Here is a 25,731-nt window from a genome sequence, read left to right on the forward strand (position 1 = left end):
AATCCGTTATATTAACAAGCAAAATGCACATTATCATTACATCATCATTATTATGATCATTTTTAATTTCAGTTGAGATGTCAAAACCTCACATGCCATGGAAGATGCCTTCCATGTTGCTAAAATTTCTAATTCAACCAAAGTGAAAAGTAAATGCAGTTTGATGCATTCGAGCGAATCACCCAACAGCAGCACCGGAAACTCGTAAGTGACTTCGCTTGATTCTACAACATTCATTGACCACAAAAAAATAAAAACCTTCTACAAAAATTTGCTTGAGTGGAGCATTTGAACGCAATTTTGGCCCTGAAAGTCGGGAATATGAATGAACCATTCTTTCAAAGTTCAAATGCGCGGGGGTCGGGGAATGATGAAGCCTCGAATTGATCTACGCATAGGTAAAACTATTGAGATGTACGGAACGTGACTCTTACACTAACGGTATTTTTTAATGGTTGCTAGGTGAGAAACGTCAAATCGGGCAAAGATTAAGAGAATGGGTTTGTAACCTGCCTTTTGCGGTCTATTCCTTTGTTGTCTGAATAAATGTAAGCAAAAATAAACTGAATCGGCGGAACGCTCACTGTTGTCTCCTTCGGATCCATTGATTGGTCTCGTCACGCAACGTGCTCTCCCTCCTCCCGTTGCGTGACGAGAGCGAACAAAAGCTGCGAGGGAGGATACGCTAGCATGCGAGACCTCATTATCGGCATTTGGTCACGAGTGCTTCTTCGCCCGCGCGAACGTACGAGGTCTTTGAAACACGAGCCAGGAAGAGGTCTGTCTGGGCTCTTGTACTAATAATTAGTGCCAGATTTCCCGCAAACCTCTCCCCGACTTGTCTTACAATGCATACTTAATATCGGCCCCTCAGGGGTGGGCTGAGATTCACCACATGCTTATAACCTTATAATAGACACATGCTGCTGATTCTCTTTCTAAATTTGGCTGTTTCACCATACAAAGCAATAAAGCGTTCAGAGTGAGAGTCGAGGTAAGTACGATATTTAATTGTCAATGTTTTGATGTGTTAATGCCACCTCTCATCAATTTTCCAATTCATATTCCAGCGCCTTCCTGTCAGAGCTGCTCTTGAACTGACCATTATTATATTGATTAATATTCTTACACAACATGAATTGCCAAAGAAGGACGTCGTTCTTAATAAATTCCCTCTTTTTTTTCAAAATGTTTTTCTTATCCGTTGGATAAAGAACATCTGACGCATAAACATCGGTACTTCTGCCGTGTTGAGTCAAATTCGTTTTATTCATAGCTATCCATCAGTTGGTTAACAATCAAACCGCTTGTGTGAATTTAATCAGATAGACATGCTTAATTTGTGTCCATAAACGTCATGAGAAGTTTATTAATGTTAACATCATGTACACATTGCATTTTTCGCGCGGGGTCAAATATCTTCGGCCAAACAAGTATTGGGATCCAGAAAGATGGTAGCCGTTTTTAGTGTTCCCAATGTAAACAAAGGGTGAAATAAGGCCATTCGAAATTGAAACTGTTTTCATGAAAATGTTTATCACACGAGCAGAAATTCTTCTTCTAATAAAATTTTCGTTTGGTCCCGGCTCGTCTGCTGTTGCTTCCTTGGCCGTGCTAAGTAGCTTCACGTTTTCAGTGTCAGTTATAACGCAGATTATATACAAATCGCACAGTATTGCTAAATTTCAAATGAATTCAAGGCGGGGAGATAATTCTAGTCTGTTTGATAATTTAACCTTATGCGCTTCATTTATGGAGATGATAGCGATTAATTTTCAGGTTCCTAAACGGCTTTTTTTTTTGTTTGTTCTGTACAAATCCAGCTCAATCTTTATACTTGGTAACCGTTTTTCACCCATTTTACCTCTATTTTACAGAAGATTTCACGTCTTTCTTACAATAGCTATTTGCATTTATCTTTGTTTTGCAGAGAAAGTCTTATTTCGGTTTCTTGCTTTGGTTTCATCAGTCATTCGACTAGAATATCAAACAAGACCAGTTTCTTGTGCAAAAGGTTAGTAGTAAAAAATTAAATTTAGAAACAATCTCTCCCGTTTTACAAAACTAAAATGTTTTGGACTGGACATTCAAAGCCAGAGGATTTAACCTCGAAACTAACTCAGATTCTGGCAAAGATTTGTTGCTTAAAACTTGACTTTAACTGATCATAGTTTGCAAAATAAAAAGAGTAACTCAATTTTAGGCCTTAAACTTCCATGATCTTACTAAGTCTCTTTTGCAAATTTAACAAATATCTCAGGAAATATTTTTAAAGAATAAAGTGTTGCGTCAAACTGTTGGCTGAAGAAAATATTGATACCGTAGGATTTAACCTCGAAATTATCTTAGATTCTGGCAAAGATTTGTTGCTTAAAACTTGACCTCAACTGATCATAGTCTGCAAAATAAAATGATGAACTCAATTTTAGGCCTTTAACTTCCATGTTCTTACTAAGTCTCCTTTGCAAATGTAACAAATATCTCAGTAAATATTTTTAGAGAATGAATTGTCTTAGATTCTGGCAAAGATTTGTTGCTTAAAACTTGACCTCAACTGATCATAGTCTGCAAAATAAAATGATGAACTCAATTTTAGGCCTTAAACTTCCATGATCTTACTAAGTCTCCTTTGCAAATTTAACAAATATCTCAGGAAATATTTTTAAAGAATAAAGTGTTGCGTCAAACTGTTGGCTGAAGAAAATATTGATACCATAGGATTTAACCTCGAAATTATCTTAGATTCTGGCAAAGATTTGTTGCTTAAAACTTGACCTCAACTGATCATAGTCTGCAAAATAAAATGATGAACTCAATTTTAGGCCTTTAACTTCCATGTTCTTACTAAGTATCCTTTGCAAATGTAACAAATATCTCAGTAAATATTTTTAGAGAATGAATTGTTGCGTCAATTTGACGCCGTCCAGCTGATGAATTTCTTTACTCTCCAAACTGTTGGCTGAAGAATATATCGATACCGTAAGGAGAAATTACACGTGAAACAATTCTTTGTTGTCATATTCTTAGAGTGAAAGAGTAAAAGCGGAGACGAGATGTATGATCGGGAAAATAAGATTTTTAAATCTGAAATCATGTTTAAAAAAATGTTTTAAAAATGTTTTAAAAAATCATATTTTCATCTAAATTCATATTCCAGCGCTTTTATGATCAGAGCTGCTCTTACACAGACTATAATTATTTTGATTAATATTCTTTCACAACATGAATTGCCTTAGAAGGAAGCCGTTCTTAATAAGTTCCCTCTTTTTTTCAAAGTTTTCTTCTTATCCCTTAGATAAAGAACATGTGACGCATTAACATCGGTACTTCTGCCGTGTTGAGTCAAATTCTTTTCATTCATACCTATCCATCAGTTGGTTAACAATCAAACCACTTGGGTGAATTTAATCAAATAGACATGCTTAATATGTGCCCATAAACGTCATGAGAAGTTTATAAATGTTAATGTCATGTACACATTGCATTTTTCGCGCGGGGTCAGTTATCTTCGGCAAGACAAGTTTTTAGACCCAGAAAGATGGTAGCCGTTGTCAATGTTCCCAATGTAAACAACAGGTGAAATAAGGCCATTGGAAATTGAAACTGTTTTCATGAAAATGTTCATCACATGAGAAGAAATTCTTCTTCTATAAAATCTCCGTTTGTTCCAGCTCGTCTAATGTTGTTCCCTTGTCCTTCCTAACTTGCTTAACGTTTTTCAGTGTCAGTTGTAACGCAGAGTATATACAAATCTCACAGTATTGCTAGATTTAAAATTAATTCAAGGTGGGAAAATCTAGTCTGTTTGATAATTTAACCTTGTGTGCTTAATTTATGAAGAAGATGACAAGCTATTGATTTTCAGGTTCCTATACGGCCTTTTTGTTGTTCTGTACAAATCAAGCTCAATCTTTATACTTGGTAACCGTTTTTCACCTATTTTACCTCTATTTTACAGAAGGTTTCACGTCTTTCTTACAATAGCTATTTGCATTTATCTTTGTTTTGCAGAGAAAGTCTTATTTCGGTTTCTTGCCTTTGGCTTCATCAGTCATACGACTAGAATATCAAACAAGACCAGTTTCTTGTGCAAAAGGTTAGTAGTAAAAAACTAAATTTAGAAACAATCTCTCCCGTTTTACAAAACTAAAATGTTTTGGACTGGACATTCAAAGCCAGAGGATTTAACATCGAAATTAACTCAGATTCTGGCAAAGATTTATTGCTTAAAACTTGACTTTAACTGATCATAGTCTGCAAAATAAAATGATGAACTCAATTTTAGGCCTTACTAAGTCTCCTTCGCAAATGTAACAAATATCTCAGGAAATATTTTTAGAGAAAGATGTGTTGCATCAATTTCACGCCGTCCAGCTGATAAGTTTCTTTATTCTCCAATACTGTTGGCTGAAGAATATATTGATACTGCAGGGAGAAATTGCACGTTAAACAATTCTTTGTTGTCATATTCTTAGAGTGAAAGAGTAAATGCAAAGACAAGATGTATGATCGGGAAAATCATATTTTTAAATCTGAAATCATGTTTAAAAAAATGTTTTAAAAATGTTTTAAAAAATCATATTTTCATTTAAATTCATATTCCAGCGCTTTTATGATCAGAGCTGCTCTTACACAGACTATAATTATTTTGATTAATATTCTTTCACAACATGAATTGCCTTACAAGGAAGCCGTTCTTAATAAGTTCCCTCTTTTTTTCAAAATTTTCGTCTTATCCCTTAGATAGAGAACATCTGACGCATTAGCATCGGTACTTCTGCCGTGTTGAGTCAAATTCGTTTCATTCATACCTATCCATCAGTTGGTTAACAATCAAACCACTTGGGTGAATTTAATCAAATAGACATGCTTAATTCGTGCCCATAAACGTCATGAATGGTTTATAAATGTTAATATCATGTACACATTGCATTTTTCGCGCGGGGTCAATTATCTTCGGTAAAACATGTTTTAAGATCCAGAAAGATGGTAGTCGTTTTTAGTGTTCCCACTGTAAACAACGGGTGAAATAAGGCCATTGGAAATTGGAACTGTTTTCATGAAAATGTTCTTCACATGAGCAGAAATTCTTCTTCTTATTAAATCTTCATTTGGTCCAGCTCGTCTAATGTTTCCTTGGCCGTCCTAACTTGCTTAACGTTTTTCAGTGTCAGTTGAAACGAAGAGTATATACAAATCTCACAGTACTGCTAGATTTAAAATTAGTTCAAGGCGGGAAAATCTAGTCTGTTTGATAATTTAACCTTGCGTGGTTAATTTATGGAGAAGTTGACAAGCCATTGATTTTCAGGTTCCTATACGGCCTTTTTGTTGTTCTGTACAAATCGAACTCAATCTTTATACTTGGTAACAGTTTTTCACCCATTTTACTTCTATTTTACAGAACGTTTCATGTCTTTCTTACAATAGCTATTTGCATTTATATTTGTTTTGCAGAGAAAGTCTTATTTCGGTTTCGTACCTTTAGTCTCATCAGTCATACGACTAGAATATAAAACAACACAAGCTTCTTGTGCAAAAGATTAGTAGTAAAAAAATAAATTTAGAAACAATCTTTCCCGTTTTACAAAACTGAAATGTTTTGCACTGGACATTCAAAGCCAGAGAATTTAGCCTTGAAATTATCTTAGATTCTGGCAAAGATTCGTTGCTTAAAACTTGACTTTAACTGATCATAGTCTGCAAAATAAAATGATAAACTCAATTTTAGGCCTTTAACTTCCATGATCTTACTAAGCCTCCTTTGCAAATATAACAAAAATCTCAGGAAATATTTTTAGAGAAGGAAGTATTGCAGCAATTTGACGTTGTCCAGCTGATAAGTTTCTTTATTTTCCAAAACTGTTGGCTGAAGAATATATTGATATTGTAGGGTGAAATTGTACGTTAAACAATTCTTTGGTGTCATATTCTTAGAGTAAAAGATTAAAAGCAGAGACGCGATGTATGGTCGGGAAAATCAGATTTTTAAACCTGAAATCATGTTTAAAAAATGTTTTAAAAATGTTTTAAAAAATCATATTTTCATTTAAATTCATATTCCAGCGCTTTAATGATCAGAGCTGCTCTTACACAGACTATAATTATTTTGATTAATATTCTTTCACGACATGAATTGCCTTAGAAGAACGCCGTTCTTAATAAGTTCCCTCTTTATTTCAATGTTTTCTTCTTATCCCTTAGATAAAGAACTTGTGACGCATCAACATCGGTACTTCTGCCGTGTTGAGTCAAATTCGTTTCATCCATACCTATTCATCAGTTGGTAAACAATCAAACCGCTTGTGTGAATTCAATCAAATGGACATGCTTAATCTGTGCCCATAAACATCATGAGAAGTTTATAAATGTTGATATCATGTACACACTGGATTTTTCGCGCGGGGTCAATTATCTTCGGCAAGACAAGTTTTAAGATCCAGAAAGATGGTAGCCGTTTTTAGTGTTCCCAATGTAAACAACGGGTGAAATACGGCCATTGGAAATTGAAACTGTTTTCGTGAAAATGTTCATCACATGAGAAGAAATTCTTCTTCTTATAAAATCTCCGTTTGTTCCAGCTCGTCTAATGTTGTTCCCTTGTTCTTCCTAAATTGCTTAACGTTTTTCAGTGTCAGTTGTAACGCAGAGTATATACAAATCTCACAGTATTGCTAGATTAAAAATCAATTCAAGGTGGGAAAATCTAGTCTGTTTGATAATTTAACCTTGTGTGCTTAATTTATGGAGAAGTTGACAAGCCTTTGATTTTCAGGTTCCTATACGGCCTTTTTGTTGTTACGTACAAATCGAGCCCAATCTTTATACTTGGTAACCGCTTTTCACCCATTTTATTTCTATTTTATAGAAGGTTTCAGGTCTTTCTTACAATAGCTCTTTGCATTTATCTTTGTTTTACAGAGAAAGTCGTATTTCGGTTTCTTGCCTTTGGTCTCATCAGTCATACGACTAGAATATCAAACAAGACAAGCTTCTTGTGCAAAAGATTAGTAGTAAAAAAATAAATTTAGAAACAATCTTTCCCGCTTTACAAAACTGAAATGTTTTGCACTGGACAATCAAAGCCACAGGATTTAATATCAAAATTATCTTAGATTCTGGCAAAGATTTGTTGCTTAAAACTTTACTTTAACTGATCATAGTGTGCAATATGAAATGACGAACTCAATTTTGGGCCTTGGACTTCCATGATCTTACTAAGTCTCCTTTGCAAATGTAACAAATATCTCAGGAAATATTTTTAGAGAATGAATTGTTGCGTCAATTTGACACCGTCCAGCTGTTAAGTTTCATTATTCTCCAAAACTGTTGGCTGAAGAATATATCGATACCGTAAGGAGAAATTACACGTGAAACAATTCTTTGTTGTCGTATTCTTAGAGTGAAAGAGTAAAAGCGGAGACGAGATGTATGATCGGGAAAATCATATTTTTAAATCTCAAATTATGTTTAAAAAAATGTTTTAAAAATGTTTTAAAAAATCATATTTTCATTTAAATTCATATTCCAGCGCTTTTATGATCAGAGCTGCTCTTACACAGACTATAATTATTTTGATTAATATTCTTTCACAACATGAATTGCCTTAGAAGGAAGCCGTTCTTAATAAGTTCCCTCTTTTTTTCAAAGTTTCCTTCTTATCCCTTAGATAAAGAACATGTGACGCATTAACATCGGTACTTCTGCCGTGTTGAGTCAAATTCGTTTCATTCATACCTATCCATCAGTTGGTTAACAATCAAACCCCTTGGGTGAATTTAATCAAATAGACATGCTTAATATGTGCCCATAAACGTCATGAGAAGTTTATAAATGTTAATGTCATGTACACATTGCATTTTTCGCACGGGGTCAGTTATCTTCGGCAAGACAAGTTTTTAGACCCAGAAAGATGGCAGCCGTTTTTAGTGTTCCCATTGTAAACAACGGATGAAATAAGGCCATTGGAAATTGAAACTGTTTTCATGAAAATGTTCATAACATGAGAAGAAATTCTTCTTCCTATAGAATCTCCATTTGATCCAGCTCGTCTAATGTTGTTCCCTTGGCCGTCCTAAGTTGCTTAACGTTTTTCAGTGTCAGTTGTAACGCAGATTATACACAAATCGCACGGTATTACTAAATTTCAGATGAATTCAAGGCGGGAAGATAATCTCGTCTGTTTGATAATTTAACCCTGTGTGCTTAATTTATGGATAGGATGATGATCGATTGATTTTCAGGTTCCTGAACGGCTATTTTTTTTTTGTTCTGTACAATCGAGCTTAATCTTTATACTTGGTAACCGTTTTTCCCTCTTCGATTCATAAATTTTTTATTCACCCATTTTACTTCTATTTTACAGAAGCCTTAATGTCTTTCTCACAATAGCTATTTGCATTTATCTTTGTTTTGCAGGGGAAGTCTTATTTCGATTTCTTGCTTTTGGTTTTCATCAGTCATACGACTAGAATATCAAACAAGACAAGCTTCTTGTGTAAAAGGTTAGTAGTAAAAAAAATTAATTTCGAAACAATCTTTCCCGCTTTACAAAACTGAAATGCTTTGCACTGGACATTCAAAGCCAGAGGATTTAATCTCCAAATAATCTTAGATTCTGGCAAAGATTTGTTGCTTAAAACTTGACTTCAACTGATCATAGTCTGTAATATAAAATGATGAACTCAATTTTAGGCCTTGAACTTCCATGATCTTACTAAGTCTCCTTTGCAAATGTAACAAATATCTCAGGAAATATTTTTAGAGAATGAAGAGTTGCATCAATTTGACGTCGTCCGGCTGATAAGTTTCTTTATTCTCTAAAACTGTTGGCTGAAGAATATATTGATACTGTAGGGAAAAATTGCACGTTAAACAATTCTTTGGTGTCATATTCTTAGAGTGAAAGAGTTAAAGCAGACGCAATGTAAGAGCGGGAAAATCAGTTTTTTAAATTTGAAATCATGTTTAAAAAAATGTTTTAAAAATGTTTTTAAAATGTTTTAAAAAATATATGTTTTCATTTAAATTCATATTCCAGCGCTTTTATGATCAGAACTGCTCTTACACAGACCATTATTATTTTGATTAATATTCTAATGTAAAAAAATTGGGTGAAACAAGGCCATTCAAAATTGAAACTATTTTCATGAAAGCAGAAATTCTTCTTCTCATAAAATCTCTACTTTGGCCCCGGCTCGTCTACTGTTGTTTCCTTGGCCGTCCTAAATAGCTCAACATTTTTCAGTGTCAGTTGTAACGCAGAGTATATACAAATCGCACAGTATTGCTAAATTTCAAGGCGGGGTGATAATTCTAGTCTGTTTGATAATTTGACCTTGTGCACTTAATTTATGGAGAAGATAATGAGCGATTGATTTTCAGGTTCCTGAGCGGCCTTTTTTTGTGTTCTGTACAAATCGAGCTCAGTCTTTATACTTGGTAACCGTTTTTCCCTCTTCGGTTCATAAATTTTTTTATTCGCCCATTTCACTTCTATTTTACGGAAGGTTTCACGTCTTTCTTACAATAGCTATTTGCATTTATCTTTGTTTTGCAAGGGAAGTCTTACTTCGGTTTCTTGCTTTTTCTTTCATCAGTCATACGACTAGAACATCAAACATGTGTAAAAGATTAGTAGTAAAAAAATTATTTCGAAACAATCTCTCCCGCTTTACAAAACTGAAATGTTTTGTGCTGGACATTCAAAGCCAGACGATTTAACTTCCAAATAATCTTGGATTTTGGCAAATATTTTTTGCTTTAATCCTGACTTAAATAAAATATCCGTTTGGACCGGCTCTTTTAATGTTGTTTCCTTGGTCTTTATAGGCAGCTTAACATTTTTCAGTGTCAGTTAAAACGCAGAGTATACACAAATCACACAGTATTGCTAAATTTCAAATTGATTCGAGGTGGGGAAATATAGTCTGTTTGATAATTCAACCTTGTGTACCTAATTTGTGGAGAGGATGATGAGCCATTGATTTTCAGGTTCCTGAACGGCCCTTGCAAGTCTCCTTTGCAAATATAACAAATATCTCAGTAAATATTTTTAGAGAATAAAGTGTTGCATCAATTTGACGTGTCAAGAAAAGCTGATCAGCTTAGCTTACAGCAGGCTTTGTTAAACGATCAACAATGACCGTATATGGCTTCTTTGGAACAATGGCGGAAACAACAAAGCGGGATTTTTCAAAATTTCTGATTATCATACGTGCGACAGATTTAAACCATTGGCCAAACTGACGATAAGACAAATCCTCCCCGTGGGGGTGATTCTGGTAGATTTTTTAGGATGCAAATATTCATGGTGGGGTGGATGGTGGGGCGACTGTAGCTTTCGTATCTGAAGTAAAGAGATGTCTCTCTGTTTTTTTTCCTTTATAATGCTTAAAACTGGCGAAAGATATATTTAATTAGAGGCTCACTGTGCGATATAAAGATAATGAGAGCATGTGTAACCTGTTATTAACGTCCGAAGCCTACCGCGTTGTTGAATCATGTAGAAGACTATCGTCATTTGCTCGATTGTTTAATGTGCGTGAATTTAAATTTCGTGCTGCGTGAACAAGATTTTGTTCCTGATGTGCACAAAAAGGTTCATAATCTCCTTCCTCTTGCGTGTAACACCGTCCGGCTGATAAGTTTCTTTATTCTCCAAAAACTGTTGGCTGTAGAATACATTGATACTGTAGGGTGAAATTGAACGTTAAACAATTTTTGGTGTCATAGTCTGGGAGTGAAAGAGTAAAATCAGATAATCGATGAATGAACCGGAAAATCAGATTCTTAAATCTGAAATATTTTTTTTAAAAAAAACATGACGATGTCACGTTTTTTTATTTAAATTACGGGGAACTTAGAAAGCGACGTAGTTCTGTTTTAGGTTTTCTAAACGATTTTTAGTTTCACCGATGAAGCTGTTACTTTTTTTTCACTCTTGTCAGATTGTCATTCATCTCTGTTTTGCAAGGAAAGCGTTATTTCAGTTTTTAACTCTCGGCTTCCTCAGTCATTCGATCAGAGTACGAAACAAGATAAAACTCTTTGTTCAAGAGTAAGCAGTAAAAATAAAGAAAATATTAGATTACAGTCCCATCTCTCTCTCTCTCTCTTTTATTTAAAAAATGCTTTCGGTGCCCGCTCAAATCAGGCGTAACAGAAATTGAATTCAAGGACAGCGGTTTTTGATGTGGAAAGAAAAGCGCTTCAACGTTTTTTCAGCAACGCTATGGGAGAAACTGAAAGTCATATGGATATTTCTCACACCAAGATATTATTAACTGCAGTTTATAGTTTCTTGCCTTAGACCGATCAAACTTAGCACTTTGTTCTCCCACGATCTTCATGCATTTATCTCTGTTTCTCGTCACTTTTGGTCTCATCACCCAAACAAAGCGTATTTATTTTGAAAGGGTTACCAGCTAAAAAAATTAATTTAGTAATAGTTATTCTTTTCCCGCTTCGAAAAAATATATTTCCAGTTCAGTAAATGTAGCAAATTCAGTGATAGGAAAGAGTTGTAATTCCAAATAATCTAATAGTATTTGTCGAGAGCTTACAAATTGGAATAAATTTTTGATTTGGACTGCAAAATATTAAAGGTCTGCATCATTTTTAACTTTTAAATTTATGATACCATCAGCAATTCTTCCTTCTAGCTCCCTCACATTACCTCGCTTGTTAGTAGGGAGACTTGAATGTTGCATAAAGAAAAAACCCTCAGCTGATAAGTATTCTCGTCGCTTGTTCACCGAATGATATGTTGATATTGGAAAGAGAAGCAACATGTTCCTCACTTCTGTAACTTGATGGCTTTAAAAACCGAGCAAAGCAAAATTAAAACCATCAAACTCTCATCAATGATATGTGAGCTCCAGTCTTTACGGAGATCTCTTATGAGCAAGCTGTAGTGCAAGTTCCATCCTTATTAGGTTTATAATGATTACTTTTAACCGATAATTTTTCTATTCAATCTTACAGTAGCTCTTCGCATTCTTCATTACTTTGCAGATAATTTTTATATCAGTTTCGTGATTTTGGTCCCCTAACTATCCAGAGATCTTTTAGTTTTTAAAGGTGAGCGGCTAAAAATTTATTTCATAAACATTATTCGTTAACATGTTGTGGATGGAAACTTGCTACTCATGAAGATAACACCCTCCGATTGATAACTCTGTTTACTTTTAGCATGGCTCTATGGTATATTGTTACATACTTAGATTTTATCTACAAAAAACGAGCACTGTGATTGGTTAATTCTTGGTCGTGTGCCCCTGATCAAATTTAAATGTATTCCGACCGAGATAAAATTTTGCAGTTGTTGCCTGCAACAACAGCATAATATTCCCAAATGATTGCTGAAGGGGATGTCTAAATATACAACAAAGTACTTAATGTATGGTCCCTCGGGAAACTAGTTAGTTTTGTTTTCTTACCGGACCTATTTGTTTTCTTGTTACAACCTTTTGTTTTCTTGTTGGACTCTTTAGTCTTCTTGTTGGACTCTTTTGTTTTCTTGTTGGACTCTTTTGTTTTCTTGTTGGACTCTTTTGTTTTCTTGTTGGACTCTTTTGTTTTCTTGTTGGACTCTTTTTTTTCTTGTTGGACTCTTTTGTTTTCTTGTTGGACACTTTTGTTCTCTTGTTGATCTCTTTTGTTTTCTTGTTAGACTCTTTTGTTTTCATGTTGGACCCTTTTGTTTTCTTGTCGGACTCTTTCGTTTTCTTGTACCACTCTTTTGTGTTCTTGTTGGTCTCTTTTGTTTTCTTGTTGGACTCTTTTGTTTTCTTGTTCCACTCTTTTGTTTTCTTGTTGGACTCTTTTGTTTTCTTGTTGGACTCTTTTGTTTTCTTGTTGGACTCTTTTGTTTTCTTGTTGTACTCTTTTGTTTTCTTGTTGTACTCTTTTGTTCTCTTGTTAGACTCTTGTTTTCTCGTTAAACTCTTTTGTTTTCTTGTTGGACTCTTTTGTTTTCTTGTTGGACTCTTTCGATTTCTTGTTGGACACTTTTGTTTTCTTGTTGGACCCTTTTGTTTTCTTGTTGGACTCTTTTGTTTTCTTGTTGGACTCTTGTTTTCTCGTTTTACTCTTTTGTTTTCTTGTTGTACTCTTTTGTTTTCTTGTTGGACTCTTTTGTTTTCTTGTTGTACTCTTTTGTTTTCTTGTTGTACTCTTTTGTTTTCTTGTTGTACTCTTTTGTTTTCTTGTTGTACTCTTTTGTTTTCTTGTTGGACTCTTTTGTTTTCTTGTTGGACTCTTTTGTTTTCTTGTTGTACTCTTTTGTTTTCTTGTTGTACTCTTTTGTTTTCTTGTTGGACTCTTTTGTTTTCTTGTTGTACTCTTTTGCTTTCTTGTTGTACTCTTTTGTTTTCTTGTTGTACTCTTTTGTTTTCTCGTTGGACTCTTTTGTTTTCTCGTTGGACTCTTTTGTTTCCTTGTTAGACTCTTGTTTTCTTGTCGGACTCTTTTGTTTTCTTATTGAACTCTTTTGTTTTCTTGTTGGAGTCTTTTGTTTTCTTGTTAGACTTTTTTGTTCTCTTGTTGGACTCTTTTGTTTTCTTGTAGGACTCTTTTGCTTTCTTGTTGGAGTCTCGGGAAAACAACTAAATGTTTCCCTCTGGACCATACATTAAGTGTATATTGATATTGTAAGGAGAAACTACATGTTCATCACTTCTGAGATGATCCAAACTAAGAAGATCCCGTGTGTTATTTGATGAATCTCATAAGGAACTTGGAAACAATTTTCCTCCCATCTTAGGTCTGTTTTCTATTTTGATGATTTTTTTTTCTCAATAACCGTCAACACCGGCTATTTCCATTTATGTTTGTTTTTCTGGGAAAGTCTCATTTTATTTAATTTTCTTAATTTTGTTTTCATTAGTCACGCTATCAGGCACCAATGTAAATGGCATGTTCTGTTTCCAAAAGGTGAGCTGTTCGTTTTCTTTAATTTCTGCATTTTTATTGCTTCCTCGGTTTCATTTTCTATGAATGAAATTGACTTTACTATTTTACGAAACAAAAAATTTGGAGAAATTGGTATATGACTTACTGAAGTAACGCGTATGTAGTTGAATGAAATAGAAAGATTTTCCTTCGTCTGAGAAACAAAGCATCATGTAAGTGGTTGAAACGTTTGGTAGAATTTTTCACAAATTAATTATGCGAGTTCCTAAGACTGACATGCCAGCTTGATCGCTATTGGACAAAAGGTTAGAAATATCAACACAAATCTTGCACAAATATCCTCATCTGGGCTCAACTGAACAGTTCTATACTTCGTTTAATTGTAGAATGTGATCTTTTTTGTTTTTTGGATTTATGTCCATCAAATTTTTCCACCACGCAACGAAACTAGATCTACGTCATACACAGGCGGCCCAAGCTCCAGCTGTGAGATGAACGTCTTGCGCAATAACTGTCAAGGCGGAATTATTAGACCGCTTCCTTTGATGAAAATAACCCATTTTAGCGAGTTCTCAATTTTGAGGTTTTTCTTATGTACGTATAAGACCTCGAAATGGACAAGTCGCTAAAATGGGTTCTCTTCATCAAAGTAAGCGGTCAGATAACAAGTGATACGCTGTGGAAGTAAGTTGAGGTGGTTTTATTGAGAATTTGACGTATTTTTTAATTCCTTAGAGCGGTCGTAAATATTCCCATACAAACTCTTAAAATTCCGCCATGACCGTCTGTTATTGCGCAAGATGATCATCTCACAGCTGGAGCTTGGGGCTGCATGTGCGTCTCGTAGATGGATATCTCCAGATCGATTCAAGATATGTTGATTTGCCTCGATTTTAAAACAAATAACAATGGAAATTAGAGCTTAGTTAGTCCCTCGTTTTTGAAGGGCAGCAGAGTGAGGATCCTGATCGTGTTTCACTATCGAACTTTTTGGAAAATTCCCGCGTCATGTTTAAAAACTCGAACATTTATCAGTGTTACTTTTTTTTAAGCTTCCTTTTTCGCTTGATTCTTTCTCACGACAACAAACAGGAGAGCCGTTATGAGTGACGCTACAGAAATCCTAAAATCAGTCCAGATAGGTTTAAATGTGGTCATATTTCTTCTGAACACTGATCGAGGCCTACAAGCGACTGAGTTATGCAATGAGTGTGTAATTCTACTTCAAAACCTTGACTCTGGTAGTCACCTTGATATCCCCGATGTACTGTTCAATGCGTACTATGCCATCTCTGGTTACATGGATGCGGAAAGACATGCCACCAAACTTCTTGACACATTTAACCATGCCTGGAGACTAAACATAGAACTGGGAGACAAATATAAAGCACAAGGCCGGTTTGAAGAGGCAAAGCAACTCTTTAAATGCGCACTCACCATCCTGAAAACAATTGGTCACAAAGGAAAAGAAGCACAGACTAATGCGAGACTTGGAAATGTCTATGCTAGCCTCAGTAAATATCAGAAGGCTAAAAAATATCACAAGAAAGCTCTTGCCATCACGATAGAAATTGGCGACAGAGGAGGAGAAGGAAGAACATACAGGAGCCTCGGAAGTGTGTTTGATTCCCTTGGCGAATATCAGAATGCTAAAAAATATCACAAGAAAGCACTTGCTATCGCAAAAGAAACTGGGGACAGAGGAGGAGAAGGAACAACATACGAGAACCTCGGAAGTGTGTTTGATTCCCTTGGCGAATATAAGAATTCTAAAGAATACCACGAGAAAGCACTTGCCATCGCCATAGAAATTGGCCACAGAGGAGGAGAAGGAAGAACATACGGGAACCTCGGAAACGTGTTTCTTTCCCTTGGCGAATATCAGATTGCTAAAGAATATCACGAGAAAGCACTTGCCATCGCAATAGAAATTGGCGACAGAGGAGGAGAAGTAACAGCATACGGGAACCTCGGAAGTGTGTTTGACTCCCTTGGCGAATATCAGAATTCTAAGGAATATCACGAGAAAGCACTTGCCATCGTCATAGAAATTGGCGACAGACGAGAACAAGGAAAAAGATACGGGAACCTCGGAAATGTGTTTCTTTCCCTTGCCGAATATCAAAATGCTAAAGAATATCACGAGAAAGCACTTGCCATCGCAATAGAAACTGGGGACAGAGGAGGAGAAGGAACAACATACCAGAACCTCGGAAGTGTGTTTGATTCCCTTGGCGAATATCAGAATTCTAAAGAATACCACGAGAAAGCACTTGCCATCGCGATAGAAATTGGCCACAGAAGAGGAGAAGGAAGAACATACGGGAACCTCGGAAATGTGTTTCTTTCCCTTGGCGAATATCAGAATGCTAAAGAATATCACGAGAAAGCACTTGCCATCGCAATAGAAACTGGCGACAGAGGAGGAGAAGGAAGAACATATGGGAACCTCGGAATTGTGTTTGATTCCCTTGGCGAATATCACAATGCTAAAGAATATCACGAGAAAGCACTTGCCATCGCAATAGAAACTGGCGACAGAGGAGGAGAAGGAAGAGCATACGGGAACCTCGGAAGTGTGTTGGATTCCCTTGGCGAATATCAGAATGCTAAAGAATATCACGAGAAAGCACTTGCTATCGCAATAGAAACTGGCGACAGAGGAGGAGAAGGAACAACATACGGGAACCTCGGAAGTGTGTTTCATTCCCTTGGCGAATATCCAAATGCTAAACAATATCACGAGAAAGCACTTGCCATCGCAATAGAAACTGACGACAGAGGAGGAGAAGGAAGAGCATACGGGAACCTCGGAAATGTGTTTCTTTCCCTTGGCGAATATCAGAATGCTAAAGAATATCACGAGAAAGCACTTGCCATCGCGATAGATATTGGTGACAGAAAAGGAGAAGGAACAGCAAACGGGAACCTCGGAAGTGTGTTTGATTCCCTTGGCGAATATCAGAATGCTAAAGAATATCACGAGAAAGCACTTGCCATCGCGATAGAAATTGGCCACAGAAGAGGAGAAGGAAGAACATACGGGAACCTTGGAAATGTGTTTCTTTCCCTTGGCGAATATCAGAATGCTAAAGAATATCACGAGAAAGCACTTGCCATCACGATAGATATTGGTGACAGAGGAGGAGAAGGAACAGCATACGGGAACCTCGGAAGTGTGTTTCTTTCCCTTGGCGAATATCAGAATGCTAAAGAATATCACGAGAAAGCACTTGCCATCACGATAGATATTGGTGACAGAGGAGGAGAAGGAACAGCATACGGGAACCTCGGAAGTGTGTTTCTTTCCCTTGGCGAATATCAGAATGCTAAAGAATATCACGAGAAAGCACTTGCCATCGCGATAGAAACTGGCGACAGAGGAGGAGAAGGAAGAACATACGGGAACCTCGGAAGTGTGTTTCATTCCCTTGGCGAATATCAGAATGCTAAACAATACCAAGAGAAAGCACTTGCCATCGCGATAGAAATTGGGGACAGAGGAGGAGAAGGAACAGCATACGGGAACCTCGGGAATGTGTTTCTTTCCCTTGGCGAATATCAGAATGCTAAAGAATATCACGAGAAAGCACTTGCCATCGCGATAGAAATTGGCCACAGAGGAGGAGAAGGAACAACATACGGGAACCTCGGAAGTGTGTTTCATTCCCTTGGCGAATATCAAAATGCTAAACAATACCACGAGAAAGCACTTGCCATCGCGATAGAAATTGGCCACAGAGGAGGAGAAGGAACAACATACGGGAACCTCGGAAGTGTGTTTCATTCCCTTGGCGAATATCAGAATGCTAAAGAATATCACGAGAAAGCACTTGCCATCGCGATAGAAACTGGCGACAGAGGAAGAGAAGGAACAACATACAGGAACCTCGGAAGAGTGTTTCTTTCCCTTGACGAATATCAGAATGCTAAAGAATATCACGAGAAAGCACTTGCCATCGCGATAGAAACTGGCGACAGAGGAGGAGAAGGAACAGCATACAGGAACCTCGGAAGTGTGTTTCTTTCCCTTGGCGAATATCAAAATGCTAAAGAATATCACGAGAAAGCACTTGCCATCGCAATAGAAACTGGGGACAGAGGAGGAGAAGGAACAACATACCAGAACCTCGGAAGTGTGTTTGATTCCCTTGGCGAATATCAGAATTCTAAAGAATACCACGAGAAAGCACTTGCCATCGCGATAGAAATTGGCCACAGAGGAGGAGAAGGAAGAACATACGGGAACCTCGGAAATGTGTTTCTTTCCCTTGGCGAATATCAGAATGCTAAAGAATATCACGAGAAAGCACTTGCCATCGCAATAGAAACTGGCGACAGAGGAGGAGAAGGAAGAACATACGGGAACCTCGGAATTGTGTTTGATTCCCTTGGCGAATATCACAATGCTAAAGAATATCACGAGAAAGCACTTGCCATCGCGATAGAAATTGATGACAGAGGAAGAGAAGGAAGAACATACCGGAACCTCGGAAGTGTGTTTCATTCCCTTGGCGAATATCCGAATGCTAAAGAATATCACGAGAAAGCACTTGCCATGGCAATAGAAACTGGCGACAGAGGAGGAGAAGGAACAGCATACGGGAACCTCGGAAGTGTGTTTTATTCCCTTGGCGAATATCAGAATGCGAAAGAATATCACGAGAAAGCACTTGCCATCGCGATAGAAATTGGCGACAGAGGAGGAGAAATAAGAACATACGTGAACCTCGGAAGTGTGTTTCATTCCCTTGGCGAATTTCAGAATGCTAAAGAATGTCACGAGAAAGCACTTGCCATCGCGATAGAAATTGGCGACAGAGGAACAGAAGGAATAGCATACGGGAACCTCGGAAATGTGTTTCTTTCCCTTGGCGAATATCAGAATGCTAAAGAATATCACGAGAAAGCACTTGCCATCGCAATAGAAACTGGCGACAGAGGAGGAGAAGGAAGAACATACGGGAACCTCGGAAGTGTGTTTGATTCCCTTGGCGAATATCAGAATGCTAAAGAATATCACGAGAAAGCACTTGCCATCGCGATAGAAATTGGCCACAGAGGAGGAGAAGGAAGAACATACGGGAACCTCGGAAGTGTGTTTCATTCCCTTGGCGAATATCAGAATGCTAAAGAATATCACGAAAAAGCACTTGCCATCGCGATAGAAATTGGTGACAGAGGAGGAGAAGGAACAGCATACGGGAAACTCGGAAGTGTGTTTCTTTCCCTTGGCGAATTTCAGAATGCTAAAGAATATCACGAGAAAGCACTTGCCATCGCGATAGATATTGGCGACAGAGGAGGAGAAGGAAGAACATACGTGAACCTCGGAAATGTGTTTCATTCCCTTGGCGAATTTCAGAATGCTAAAGAATATCACGAGAAAGCACTTGCCATCGCGATAGAAATTGGCCACAGAGGAGGAGAAGGAACAACATACGCGAACCTCGGATGTGTGTTTGACTCCCTTGGCGAATGTCAGAATGCTAAAGAATATCACGAGAAAGCACTTGCCATCGCGATAGAAATTGGCCACAGAGGAGGAGAAGGAAGAACATACGGGAACCTCGGAAGTGTGTTTCATTCCCTTGGCGAATATCAGAATGCTAAAGAATATCACGAAAAAGCACTTGCCATCGCGATAGAAATTGGTGACAGAGGAGGAGAAGGAACAACATACGGGAACCTCGGAAGTGTGTTTCTTTCCCTTGGCGAATATCAGAATGCTAAAGAATATCACGAGAAAGCACTTGCCATCGCGATAGATATTGGCGACAGAGGAGGAGAAGGAAGAACATACGTGAACCTCGGAAATGTGTTTCATTCCCTTGGCGAATTTCAGAATGCTAAAGAATGTCACGAGAAAGCACTTGCCATCGCGATAGAAATTGGCCACAGAGGAGGAGAAGGAACAACATACGGGACCCTCGGAAGTGTGTTTCATTCACTTGGCGAATATCAGAATGCTAAAGAATATCACGAGAAAGCACTTGCCATCGCGATAGAAACTGGTGACAGACGAAGAGAAGGAACAACATACTTGAACCTCGGAAGTGTGTTTCTTTCCCTTGGCGAATATCAGAATGCTAAAGAATATCACGAGAAAGCACTTGCCATCGCGATAGAAACTGGCGACAGAGGCAGAGAAGGAACAACATACCAGAACCTCGGAAGTGTGCTTCTTTCCCTTGGCGAATACCAGAATGCTAAAGAATATCACGAGAAAGCACTTGCCATCGCGATAGAAATTGGCCACAGAGGAGGAGAAGGAAGAACATACGGGAACCTCGGAAGTGTGTTTCATTCCCTTGGCGAATATCAGAATGCTAAAGAATATCACGAGAAAGCACTTGCCATCGCGATAGAAACTGGCGACAGAGGAGGAGAAGGAACAACATACAGGAACCTCGGAAGTGTGTTTATTTCCCTTGGCGAATATCAGAATGCTAAAGAATATCACGAAAAAGCCCTTGCCATCGCAATAGAAGTTGGCGACAGAGGAGGAGAAGGAATAGCATACGGGGACCTCGGATGTGTGTTTCATTCCCTTGGCGAATATCAGAATGCTAAAGAATATCACGAGAAAGCACTTGCCATCGCGATAGAAATTGGCCACAGAGGAGGAGAAGGAACAATATACGGGAACCTCGGAAGTGTGTTTCATTCCCTTGGCGAATATCAGAATGCTAAAGAATATCACGAGAAAGCACTTGCCATCGCGATAGAAACTGGCGACAGAGGAAGAGAAGGAACAACATACAGGAACCTCGGAAGAGTGTTTCTTTCCCTTGACGAATATCAGAATGCTAAAGAATATCACGAGAAAGCACTTGCCATCGCGATAGAAACTGGCGACAGAGGAGGAGAAGGAACAGCATACAGGAACCTCGGAAGTGTGTTTCTTTCCCTTGGCGAATATCAGAATGCTAAAGAATATCACGAGAAAGCACTTGCCATCGCGATAGAAACTGGCGACAGAGGAGGAGAAGGAACAGCATACAGGAACCTCGGAAGTGTGTTTGATTCCCTTGACGAATATCAGAATGCTAAAGAATATGACGAGAAAGCACTTGCCATCGCGATAGAAATTGGCGACAGAGGAGGAGAAGGAACAGCATACGGGAACCTCGGAAGTGTGTTGGATTCCCTTGGCGAATATCAGAATGCTAAAGAATATCACGAGAAAGCACTTGCCATCGCGATAGAAATTGGCGACAAAAGAGGAGAAGGAACAACATACAGGAACCTCGGAAGTGCGTTTCATTCACTTGGCGAATATCGGAATGCTAAAGAATATCACGAGAAAGCACTTGCCATCGTGATAGAAATTGGTGACAGAGGAGGAGAAGGAAGAACATACGGGAGCCTCGGAAGTGTGTTTCATTCACTTGGCGAATATCGGAATGCTAAAGAATATCACGAGAAAGCACTTGCCATCGCGATAGAAATTGGTGACAGAGGAGGAGAAGGAATAGCATACGGGGACCTCGGAAGTGTGTTGGTTCCCCTTGGCGAATATCAGAATGCTAAAGAATATCACGAGAAAGCACTTGCCATCGCGATAGAAATTGGCCACAGAGGAGAACAAGCAAGAACATACTGGAACCTCGGATGTGTGTTTTATTCCCTTGGCGAATATCAGAATGCTAAAGAATATCACGAGAAAGCACTTGCCATCGCGATAGAAATTGGCCACAGAGGAGGAGAAGGAAGAACATACGGGAGCCTCGGAAGTGTGTTTCATGCACTTGGCGAATATCAGAATGCTAAAGAATATCGCGAGAAAGCACTTGCCATCGCGATAGAAATTGGCGACAGAGGAGAAGAAGGAAGAACATACGGGAACCTCGGAAGTGTGTTTCATTCCCTTGGCGAATATCAGAATGCTAAAGAATATCACGAGAAAGCACTTGCCATTGCGATAGAAATTGGCGACAGAAGGGGAGAAGGATCAGCATACGGGAACCTCGCAAGTATGTTTGATTCCCTTGGCGAATATCAGAATGCTAAGGAATATTGCGAGAGAGCACTTGCCATTGCGATAGAAATTGGCGACAGAAGAGAAGAAGGTATAGCATGCTTTAATCTTGGAGCGGTGTACAGCAAGTTTAATAAAAATCGGAAAGCTGAAGAACATTTTGACAAAGCAGTCGGCGTCAGTATTGCAATTGGTAACAGAGAATTTGAAGCCTTCGCTGTTGCAGGTTTGTCACTTGTCTCTGATTCTGTAAATGACAGTCAGAAGGCAAAAGAGCATTTTGAGAAGGCGCTTACAATCAGCAGAGAATGTGGCAATATAATGAACGAAGCACAACTATACCTACACTTTGGAAGTCTATCTCAATCGTTTGGTGAATATGATAAGGCAGCATATTATTTACAGAAAGCTTGTTCCATAAGCAGCCAAATTGGAAACAAAATGATTGAGTTTCAAAGCCTTCTCCATATTACAAAGTTAAAGATATCGCAGTCAGAGGATGTGGAGGCAATGGAATATCTTCTCCAAGGTATTGAAAAATATGAACAAATCAGAACTCTTCAGAAAGGAAACAGTGGATTTCAAATTTCTCTGTTGGAGCAACGCGGTACTTTTCCCTACAAGTTACTCACTCAACTCCTTTGCGGTACGGGAAAATTTCGAGATGCTCTCTATGTTGAGGAGCTGGGACGAGCAAGAGTCCTCGCAGAACTCATGGCAGACAAGTACTCCGCTGAAAGCCACATCTCAGCTAATCCACGATCATGGTTCGGGATTGAAGACATCGCGAGAAGAGAAAGTAATTGTGTGTTTTTGTACATTTCGTATGAAGATCGGCAAGTTCTTCTTTGGGTGCTGAAAACAAATGGAGGCATTTTCTTTCGAAAAACAGACGAAGTGAAAATAGACACTCTTATTGCTGAGCAAGTTTGCGAAGTGGAAGGAGTTTTCAAAAAGAGTGCCGAATGCTTTGGTGTTTTACCCGCAGCGAACTGCGAAGACCGATCGATGGATGAAAACGCGACGACATCTCTTCATGAAGAGAGCCGAGGAAATTTGCGTGGTGACGAAACCAAAGATACCGGAGGAAGTCATCATTTGTGCTACGAATGGATCGTCACACCTGTGGCAGATTTACTTACAGAGCCCGAAATCATCATTGTACCGGATCGTTTTTCGTACCGAGTCCCGTTTGCTGCCTTGCGTGATGAACAAACCGGAAAGTATTTATCGGAGAAGTACAGGATACGCATCATCCCTTCACTGACAATTCTCCGGCTCATTCAAGAATGTCCAGCAGACTACCACAGTCAAACTGGCGGACTGGTTGTGGGTGATCCTACGGTTGGCAAAGTGCAATACAATGGACGTCTCATTGACATTACACCATTGTTCTGTGCAAGTAAGGAAGCGGAGATGGTTGGTCAACTGCTGGGTGTTCAGCCTTTATTGGGAAGACGCGCAACAAAGCAGGCGGTTCTTCAAGCGATACCTTCAGTGAGTCTGATACATCTTGCCGCCCATGGAAATACTGAAAGAGGAGAGATTGCCCTCTCTCCTCATTGTACTACTAACAGTACTCCACAAGAAGAAGACTACCTCCTGACGATGTCCGACATTGAAGGAGTTCAAGTGCGAGCTGAACTGGTAGTACTCAGCTGTTGTCACAGTGGGCGTGGATTGATTAAAAAGGAAGGAGTTATTGGAATCGCTCGAGCATTCTTAGCATCTGGTGCACGTTCAGTGTTGGTAGCATCGTGGGCTATAGAAGACAAAGCAACGGCAAAGCTCATGAAACATTTTTATAAACACCTCGTGCGTGGAGGAAGTGCTAGTGAATCTCTTCACCAGGCCGTTCAATGGTTGAGAAGCAATGGATTTTCTAAACCTTCCCAATGGGCTCCGTTTGTGTTGATGGGGGACAACGTGACATTTGATTTCATGAAAAAAGGGTAAGTCTGATTAGAATGAGCAATTTTCTACGATGAACCAATTAGCACATTTAACCTGTTCAGTTCACTCAGTTTTCCTAATTTTGTTGTTTGTTTTTGTCTTTGTCTTTCATCCATAAAATGCCAAGAAAAAAGAAATTGTTTTTATCTAGTTCTCGGAGCTAGAATATTTCTAGGGAAGGCTTTCTAAAATTGGCTTTGAATTAACGTTTCTTTTGTATGCAATATACTCAGAAATAATTATTCAAGGTCGATACGATACCACACGTTATGACTATGAAGGTAACTTGAGAAGCTGAAAAAGTTCACTTTATCTGTAAAAAATCAACAAAAATAACAATAAATTGACAATCCTAAAGTCACTTTCGTATCAAGCATGGTATGTTCGACAAGTTTGGATAATAATGCCCAATGGCATTGAAGAAGAAAGTAATTTCTTCAATTGAAAAATCTTTTCCGTTTACTTTAAAGATGAAATAGCGACAAATTTATAATATTTTTCCAGGAAAGAAGAATTCGAGGAGGAAAACAACGAGGCGGAGAAGAAACAGAGTGACTACTGATCCTACACAAAGATTTTTCGTCCTGAATATTGTCGTTCAATGGACACTCGTATTACTTTACGAAGACATTTTAATTTTTTTTATTTAGTCAAGTAGTAGATTTTGCGTGCTTTTGTAGACATGGCTTTATCGAAAGACAGCGACGATGAAACCTGCAATTAAGTCGTTTGATCTATTAAGTATGCTATCAATAGGGAACTACAATAAATTGGGATGGAAAAACTGAACGCAGCAAATAGGCTCAATGTATAAAAATGTGAGAATGTTAGCAAAGCTTCGTCAAAACTCAAAATTAATCCTTGATTTAAATCATTATAATTCTGCTTTCAATTCTACTGTTGAACGCACACGTGATCATTAAAGAGTAATTAAGACTGTTCACAGATGCAGGAAATGATAACAAACTAACAGAAGAGGGAACAAAAAGTGCCGAGATACTGAAGACACAATAAAAAAAAAAAGAGAGAAGGTAATTATGTAAATATCAGACAGAGAAGAGAAAAATGCTTGAGAATTACCGCAAAAATCAAACAGCTTGAGAACAGGGCGCTACATATTAATCTAAAAGTTAAGTGGAGAAGAGAACAAACAGAGTGCAATATACTAAAAGGAAAGTATTAACAAATAGCGAAGAAGAGAAACGGTGAGCGAATTATTGAGATAAAATTAGGAGAAAACATTGCGCGAGATACTAACGTCAAACAGAAGAGTGCAAACGGTTCGTAGGATATGAACGTGACAATCAGCCAGAATTAATCCTTTAACTCCCAAGATCTCATTAGTAATTCTCCCTACTGTCTGCCATAAAATACTTATGATTTCAATTTGGAGAATTCGGTATTGGATCAACTTTTAGTCCCCTCACCTGTCTGCTTGATTCTGTGTTGTTATTGTGAGGAGAAATTCTGTCTTGGTCACTCATGGGAGTTAAAGGGTTAAGGAAAAGAACAGAGGGCTAGATTCTAATATAGGAAAGAAATTTTGGTTGAAACAAACAGTAAGGTAGATATTAGCTTGGAAATCAAAAAGAGACGAGAAAAGCATTGTGCAAGATTTGAATGAAATATTTAATCAGAGGAGAGACCGAGCTACGTGGAAGATTCAACTGAACAAAACTACCAAACAGAGCAATGAAAAGAAAACAGTGCTCAATATAATCGCAACAAACAAGGTAAAAAGAAAGAAACAGTGGATTGGACAAACAGTAAAATCATAGCCATGCAATGCATGCAAGAGTTATTTTTTCGGCTGGGTGAGTTGAGGTGTGGCATGTTAAACACCTGGCCCCGGTTGTTCAAAGGATTGATAAATTCTTATCCGC

General features: G+C 38.1%; 3 protein-coding genes across 3 annotated transcripts; all 3 read left to right on the top strand.

The window, feature by feature from the left end:
- Window positions 1-690: 690 nt before the first annotated feature.
- Window positions 691-12,081, top strand: LOC136277426 (uncharacterized). Its single transcript, XM_066159464.1, has 5 exons — window positions 691-778; window positions 1,931-2,014; window positions 4,012-4,096; window positions 8,419-8,504; window positions 12,016-12,081. Exons 1-5 carry the CDS (start codon window positions 691-693, stop codon window positions 12,051-12,053), a joined length of 381 nt encoding a protein of 126 aa, XP_066015561.1. The 3' UTR covers window positions 12,054-12,081.
- Window positions 12,082-15,016: 2,935 nt separating this feature from the next.
- LOC131793451 (G-protein-signaling modulator 2-like) lies at window positions 15,017-22,316 on the top strand. The gene is made up of 4 exons (XM_066159465.1): window positions 15,017-15,650; window positions 21,090-21,532; window positions 21,800-22,121; window positions 22,252-22,316. The coding sequence occupies exons 1-4, from the start codon at window positions 15,017-15,019 to the stop codon at window positions 22,314-22,316; spliced, it is 1,464 nt and encodes a 487-aa protein (XP_066015562.1).
- A 20-nt stretch (window positions 22,317-22,336) lies between these two features.
- Window positions 22,337-24,470, top strand: LOC131783165 (tetratricopeptide repeat protein 28-like). Its single transcript, XM_066159883.1, has 2 exons — window positions 22,337-23,847; window positions 24,353-24,470. The coding sequence occupies exons 1-2, from the start codon at window positions 22,337-22,339 to the stop codon at window positions 24,408-24,410; spliced, it is 1,569 nt and encodes a 522-aa protein (XP_066015980.1). The 3' UTR covers window positions 24,411-24,470.
- Window positions 24,471-25,731: the final 1,261 nt, after the last annotated feature.

The sequence above is a fragment of the Pocillopora verrucosa genome, chromosome 12, assembly GCF_036669915.1.
Source record: "Pocillopora verrucosa isolate sample1 chromosome 12, ASM3666991v2, whole genome shotgun sequence".
NCBI classification, from domain to species: Eukaryota; Metazoa; Cnidaria; class Anthozoa; order Scleractinia; family Pocilloporidae; genus Pocillopora; species Pocillopora verrucosa.